This window comes from Crocodylus porosus, unplaced genomic scaffold (assembly GCF_001723895.1).
Source record: "Crocodylus porosus isolate Cpor-Errol unplaced genomic scaffold, CroPor_comp1, whole genome shotgun sequence".
In the NCBI taxonomy this organism is placed as follows: domain Eukaryota; kingdom Metazoa; phylum Chordata; order Crocodylia; family Crocodylidae; genus Crocodylus; species Crocodylus porosus.
This window is the reverse complement of record NW_017728915.1, coordinates 23,661,524-23,669,412: the sequence shown is the minus strand read 5'-3', so window position 1 is coordinate 23,669,412 and position 7,889 is coordinate 23,661,524. Positions and strand designations below refer to the sequence as shown.

The 7,889-nt window shown below is 36.6% G+C and overlaps 1 protein-coding gene across 3 annotated transcripts in view; it reads left to right on the top strand.

Moving 5' to 3' along the window:
- The window catches only part of SLC7A9 (solute carrier family 7 member 9), a 27,031-nt gene that overhangs the window by 10,752 nt on the left and 8,390 nt on the right, over nucleotides 1-7,889 (top strand). For 2 of the 3 annotated variants that reach the window (XM_019535833.1, XM_019535831.1), the window contains exons 4-7: nucleotides 3,083-3,325; nucleotides 3,804-3,929; nucleotides 4,622-4,721; nucleotides 5,707-5,751. In XM_019535833.1, coding sequence (XP_019391378.1) covers nucleotides 3,083-3,325; nucleotides 3,804-3,929; nucleotides 4,622-4,721; nucleotides 5,707-5,751 — 514 coding nt within the window. Of the gene's footprint in view, nucleotides 1-1,481; nucleotides 1,653-3,082; nucleotides 3,326-3,803; nucleotides 3,930-4,621; nucleotides 4,722-5,706; nucleotides 5,752-7,889 lie in introns of those variants that run through there. The other variant, XM_019535832.1, reaches the window with a different exon arrangement.

Here is a 7,889-nt window from a genome sequence, read left to right as displayed (position 1 = left end):
GAGTATGTTAGAACTGCATGCTCTTTAACCATCCACCAAAGCTTGTTTACTCAACCAAAACCCATCCTCATAAAAATCTTCCATTTAATACCATTTTCAAGATACAAACACCCATATCACAGGATAGATTCTTCAACCTAAAAATAATCCTCACAGAACATGCCATTTATATTCTTAGGGGTAGAACAGATATTAATTTGGCTCAACATAGTGATACTAAAGCTCTGAGGACTGTCCTACAATAGTTGCATGCTTCCACTAAAATGCAATAGGTATGTGAAACAGCCACAAGATGGACGAATTGTAACTGTCTTCAGAACTGAAATGAGTGTGGACAGTTCACACCTTCCAAAACTCCATCCAAGGTAACAAAATTGCATGAATTGCACTTGGAAAGTTTTACTCACAATCATACAGACTGCCTTTTTATGAGGAAAAAATCTTGTATTTTATACTATCTAGGAAAGTTCATTGGAAAAGAAGCTGGTTTTGTGCACCATACAAGCGCTGGCCCAGTCTAACAAAATGTTGAAACACCATGTTTGTATCTGGAAACCCCCATGTGCTTACTCAGAACAGTTTAGAACTGAAAGGAGAAAACAGCATTAAGAACAAAAGCCTAACATCAAAAGCCTACTTGTTTCCTTGTCATTAAAAAGTCATAACATTGGAAAAAGCAAGTAATTAGAGGATACCTAGTATTTCAAATATGTACCCAAATTTACAGGAAAACTGCAAAGTCTGGTAAACTGTCAAAGAACTGTAAAAACACTTTCAGATAGGGGGCTATACTAACCATCTCTTCTAACGAGAATCTAACATCTCTCTCTTCTAATCAAAATCTTAAATAACTTGCAGGAATTTTAACTCTGGAGGTTTCCGAATTAATATTAAACTAATATTTAATTATGCTCACCACCTGAGCATGGCATTTTCTCCTTCATCGGGGCCTATTTTACTTATAAGGAACACTAGCAACTATGCATGTGATTTGTGTTTTACATAAAAACCAGGCACAACATATTTCCAGTTTAAAATAAAATGTGTATCAAAGTACAGAAGCAATTTTGAGCATTTTGAAACATAAACCTGATGCATAAACTCCAAACTATCTTTACATTAGCTTACACTAGCTAACTTGTTGACACCGGGATTTGCCAACAAGTTGTGCAGTCTATTATTTATTGCCTTTCATAATTTCATTTTAGTGTACCCTTTTAGAGTTAGTTGCTCCTGAGCATGTTCATGCAAGATTAAATTAATTGTGCTTATAGAAAATTCAATCATTATTTTATGTAAATAGATTTTAAAAACAAAAAAATATATAACATTGAGTTGTAGGAATATCAATAAAGTAGTCAGTAGAAGCTCCAATGTAGAATGACCAAACTATTACCAGAAGTAACTTCTCTCCCTTTGTCTCATTTTACTGTATAAGATAATGTGATAAATTGAGTCAATATTAAAAAAGTTACCTTATTGGAATGTCTCCTTTCATTTCAAGGTGGGTCTGATCAGTGGAATCTGTATGATTGTTGGTACAATTATTGGCTCAGGAATCTTCATTTCTCCTAAATCAGTACTTGCCAATGTTGCAGCTGTGGGGCCTTGTTTAATCATCTGGTCAGCATGTGGAATTCTTGCTACTTTAGGTAAGGAAAAAAAGGAATAAGGTCCCTGTATTTTCCGTTTCTCGATTATTTTCATTGCACAGATAAGATTATACAACTCAGCTCAAAATAAACTTCATGCCAAACACAGTAGTAAGTGCTTGGGCAAAAACTTATAACCCAGGAAGCAGCCTGAAGAAAGCTAAAATACTGAGAACATTTTAAGGCATCAATTAGGGTATCATCAGTTGTCTTAAAAAAAACAACCAGCCTCTAATTTTGTACAAGCCATCCAGTGAGTGTACAAACAACACTGAAAAATAGTAGGGGTGTGCGAAATGGGCTGTATTCAATTCGGATTTGGCCCATATCCGGGAACAATGATTCGATTCGTCCGAATCAGAATCTGAAGATTATGCCCTATGCCTCATAAGACATTACCTATGTCCCTCCTCCCCCTGAGACAGCTAAATCCTTCCCCCACACTGACATACTTGCAGAGAGCTGCTGGAACTGCTCTCTACCACATACGTTGTTTGGCTGCACTAATGGCCATGTGCACATGTGCGCATGCACCTTCATGTTTGGCCCCCTGCTTCTGATAGCCCTCCTCCCACTCCCCCCACAGACCTTTGCAGGCTCAAATTCTGCCAGCCTGCAAGGGGGGACCCGTGGTTTCCCCCGTTTTTCTCCTTTAAAGGAGAAAATCCATATTTTTCCATGGGAAATGGAAACCCAGATTCTTGTTCATAAGTTAATGATGTACCATGCTTTCTTGCATACAGTGCACCCTGGAATAAAATGCACACCATGTTTCTGAAAGGCAGAACACAGATTGTTCTTTATAGTAAGCAGCTAAGTAGTACAGCTAGGGAACTGAGCCTGCTCATTGTTTTGCTCCATATGCATTGCTAAAGATTTTAGATTTAATTCTGAGCAGCAGAAACAGCTTTTATTGTATTTCTCAAATATAATGCAAACTCCTAATTCCAGCAGCTGTCTTTTGGGGGAAAGGGCATGTGTTTAAGCAAACAAATACAGTAATAAATAAGCAAAACGTTATATTTTGACTTTTTACAGAAAAGTTCTGTGATGCAAAGAGGTAACACACTCTTATCTGGTCTTTTAATCAACTATAGAAATAGTAAAGCTAATAAAACATGTTTATAAACACTTTGCACAAATATTTTCAAATTAGGCACCTATGCCTGTAAGATCTAGCCAGTAACTTGTTAATTTTCAGTATTTTTTCCAACTTACAGAACAGTTCCTCACAAGCAAGTTAAAATTTTGGTCACTGCTTATTAGTAATGTTACATAAATTTAATAAGATACTGCACTTTCACGGGTAATTCCTTAAAACTATATTAAGTATAAAAATGGATAGGGAGTGAATTCAAACCGATCATAAGATTTAAAATCCATCAGCCCAAACCACTTAACTATAAACTGCATTTCTTCTTGTTGTTCAGGTGCACTGTGTTTCGCGGAGCTTGGCACAACAATTACAAAATCAGGGGGAGAATACCCTTACCTTATGGAGGCTTTTGGTCCAATTCCAGCATACCTGTTTTCCTGGACAAGTTTACTGGTCATAAAACCCAGTTCGTTTGCTATCATTTGTCTCAGCTTTGCAGAATATGCTTCAGCTCCTTTTTATCCAGGTTGTGATCCACCTGTAGTTGTCATCAAGTGTCTTGCAGCCTCTGCCATTGGTAAGACTCCTAACCATTTTTGGAGAGGACAGAGACATGAAATTGTTTAACAAATTGATGAATGACTTTTTTCCCTTCAAGGGAAGCAAAGAGACTTCAGCTCTGGAAATATAAAATCAGTGTGTGCATAATTACTGAAAAGTTTATTACCGGAAGCAATTTTGCACTTGAAAAAGTAAGGCCTGATAGCCCAGTGGAAGGGGGTATTTTCTGGATTTCATTTCCCTGATAGTAGTAAAAAGAGTAGATTTAATGGAATGGAATGTGATTAGTTTTATAAGTTCTAAAATTAAGTTGATCTCATTTACATACTTATATCATTTTCAGTAAAGAGCTTAGGTAAATAATACACAGATCTGAGGGGGACTGCAATATATAAAAATTAATAAGGCTAATGCTTTATATGCAAATTATGATTGTGAATTATGATTTGGAGCATTTAAAACATAAGACTATAAAAAACTTTTTTTCCCCCTAGTGGTTATTACAGCTGTGAATTCACTGAGTGTGAAGTTGGGAAGCTACGTCCAGAATTTTTTCACTGCTACTAAAATGATCATTGTTTTAATTATTATTGTAAGTGGGATCGTTCTCCTTGCACAAGGTAATTAAGTTTTGTCGTTTTAATTTTGCAAATACTAATAGGGATTACTTTTGTTTCTGCTATGATCAGCTATTAAGAATTCACTACAAGAAATTAAGCAAACCAATGAGTATATATATTGTCCTAATTTATTATGGTTCTAGTACAGCGATTCTCTCAGGGTGCTGCAAGGTCCTTCTTGGCATGCAGTGTGGTGCCAGACAACTGTTAGGCATGCAAACACCTGCATGTGATTTACAAGTTAAACCTAGAAATATCAAATAATCCATAGCATCAAAAACATTCATCCCTGTTGTGGTGTTTTTTGAGTTCTTTGCAACAGAATTGCTCTGTTATTTTTTCATAGGCTAGAAATGACTGAAAGCTAATTGTCTGGGGGTGCCTTAAATTTCAAAAGTTTGAGAATCTCTGTTCTAGTGCCAGATCCTGCTGAATGCTTTCAGTTCACTTTTAATTTACTGGGACTTCAAAGCAAACTTTTAGGACTACATGCATAGTGATTAAAAATAATTAATGCATCTGTTCGGAAAGAAAAAGTCAAGATAACAGACCAATCCATAAAAGTCACTGTTCAGTTATAATTCAAGTTTAGTTAAGACAATTTGATTCAACTATAAATGTGTTTTAAAACATGACATGATGAGAAAATTGCATTTCATCCTAACCCAGTCCCCATTTATATTAATTTTCAGGAAAAACTGAAAATTTTAAAAATTCTTTCAAGGATACTAAAATTTCCATTGGTTCCATCAGTCTGGCATTTTATAATGGACTCTGGGCATACGATGGATGGTAAGATGTTTTTACTACTGTTATCAGTTATAGTTTAACAGTCTTTACCTGGTTTTATCTCTCCTTGTAAAACTCACTCAAAGGTCTTATTTGGAAAAGTTGAAGTTTGACTTGTTATTGAGAATCCTTGTAATGAACACTGGAAAAAAGCACTCCTATCTTAAACAAAACAAAACAAAACTCCACATCATGTCCTCAATGGCGGGGGAAAAAAACAGGCCAGACCACAAGAATCAGTGATACCATACTGAAGGTGCTTAGAATCTATGAAAATTTGGCTGGTGTAAGACTACAACATTTTAATTCAATATATTCCAGAAAGGTGCCAAATCAATCCCTTCCTCCCTGAAACTGGATTCCTTATTATTATTCCTTAACAAATACACCCAGAATAGGACATTAGGCAAAACTTTTACATGTTGCTTAAGACCTCCTTTGGAAGGACCATATACAGCAGTGAGAAGATATTACATTCATATTCAAATGTGGTGAGATTAATCAGGATACTTTTTAAAGCTACAGATTCTCAATACTGTATCCTTTCTTAAACAACACTATCATTTTCTTGGAATATGGATGCACAAGAGCTAGAGAATACAGTTTTGAGTTATAACGTCCATAAGTTTAATCTTTTATTTGTTCAGTTTATCATATATAAGAACATGGGAGCTTCTGGAATCCACAGTAATATGACTGAATTCCCCTATCTTCTTAGCTACTAGGTCATAGCTGAAAAGGGCTGCTTTTTCTGTTTTAAATGTATTAAGGTCAAATACTGATGTATTTATTTTTATTTCATAAAAATATTTCCTATCTAAAAGTGTTGGAAGAATGAAAAGACTTGTTTCCGTCTGATACAAATATTAGCCTAAAACTGTGGTCTAAAGAAAACGAGTATTTGAGATATTCCGATACCTGGCTTCCAAGTAACTTGACATTTGAACAACTGACCACTAGTAACGTTATGCTAATGGTTTTCTTCCAGGAATCAGCTAAATTACATTACAGAGGAACTTAAAAATCCTTACAGGTGAGACCCAAAAAGATAACACAAAGTTTAAGCAGCAGAATTTCTAAAGGCCCAATTAAAGCCTTATAAGTGTTAACAGAAAACACATATTTTAGTTTCTCTTTTAATCAGATTGGTACTCCAAATGTTATGATGCTTGCTCACATATATTCTACCCTGGATTTTACAATTAGTTCTGGACACTTATCAATTCCATCTCTATTGATGTCTATTATGCCCCGACAAATAAATACAAATTTAAATTTATGCCCTGAATTACAAAAAATGCATTCTAATCAAATTTTAAAATGCACTTGATGCTACTTTTAACAGTATATATGATTTCTGAATATCATCTATATAGTTAATGTAGATAGGCAGAAATAATCACAAATAATCAGGATGATAGTGCATGACTCAGGAAGTCTGGGGATACAAGCATCAGGATTTCCATCAACTTCCTCAAGAAATCCTTACAGTGCAAGATAGGTCCTAAATAACATTGACAAAATAATAAAAAACAAGAAATCTCCTACCCTTAAATTGGATTTCTCAGAGTAAATCATAACACACAGTAATGAGTCAATCTCATTTTCCTGGTTGACTGACAACTCGACTCAAGACAAAATACATAATGAAGAGGTTCTTACTATGAAGTGTCACTCTGATGAGAGGCTCATTGAAATTAATTAATTAACAAAACTAGTTAATGACTGTACTAAGCAAGGCCAATAATCCATAGTAATAGGCTCTAAATATCAGTAGCAATAAACTGAACTAGATGGGAGAACACCTCCCCCCCCCCAAAAAAACCCCCCCACCTTTGACTTTGCAAATAAATTGGATTACTGACTTTAGAATGTGTCTGTCAAACGTTGCCATATCTAAAGTAGCAATATTCAATTAATAATATTTAGGACAATGTAAAACATCTTGAAATCAACCATTACGTAGTGTCTTCTCTATAGAGGCTGCCTCCTCCCTAAATTTCTGCTCATGAGGGGCCTTTTCCTTGGTCTTACAAGCATTTAACTTTGCTGCATCCACCAAGTAATCACCAAATCGACAATTTGTTTGGTGTTTTTTTCGCTACTTTCATTTCCTTGCACAACTACCATTACGGTAATCAAAATTTTGAATGATTTAGTTTTCTCCATATAAAATGCTGAGCTTGATATGCTGTCATTAAGTGATGGGGTTTGGGGAATGAGAGAAAAGGGAAAAAATTTTCAGGAAGGTGGAATGCTTTTCATGAGGACTTTCTTATTTATTTATTTTTAATATTCTTTTAAGAGAGGCTGACCTCTGCATTTAAAGCAAGTGGAAGCAGCAGCAGCTGTGGAAGCTTCATGCTGCCTATACACATGCAAGGGGGGCATTTTAATTACAGCGGTTCCCAGACAGCTGCCCTCCCCCAATGTTTCAAAATGGCCACAGAGGCACTTTAACTAAAGATCATTCAACAAGATTCAGCTAAAGCGCCCTTGTGGCCATTTTGAAACATGGCAGATTTAATACACATGACAGTGAGGTAACGCTGGAGCATTCCAATTAGAACAAGCATGTCTATAGGCAGCCTTGGTTCCCAGCCAGGTCTGGATAAAATAAAAATTATAAGGCCATCAGGGGAATGAGAAGCATAAATGTCAGAGGGGCTGGGAAATACCATTTAAATAGCAATAAAACTTCCTGTTCCAGCTGTGAGAACTCAAAGAAAATATTGTATTGCTTTGGTTAGAGTACACACTCCATTGATTTACTTTGCCAAATATACATGGTTCAGATGCAGTAAAATCCAGCCTGGAAGGAGTTGTCAGCACGGAGGCGGAAAAGGATCTTGGAGTCATCACTGACTCCAAGATGAACATGGGGAGGCAGTGTGGGGAGGCAGTTAGGAAGGCCAACCGTGCCTTGTCATGCATCCACAGATGCATCTCGAGCAGGTCAAAAGAGGTGATCCTCCCCCTCTATGCGGCACTGCTCAGGCCGCAGCTGGAGTACTGCGCCCAGTTCTGGGCACCACACTTCAAGAGGGATGTGGAAAGCATGGAGAGGGTCCACAGGAGGGCCACTCGCATGATATGGGGACAGAAGGGCAGGCCCTATGAGGAGAGGCTATGGGACCTGAACCTGTTCAGCCTCCACAAGAGAAGGCTGAG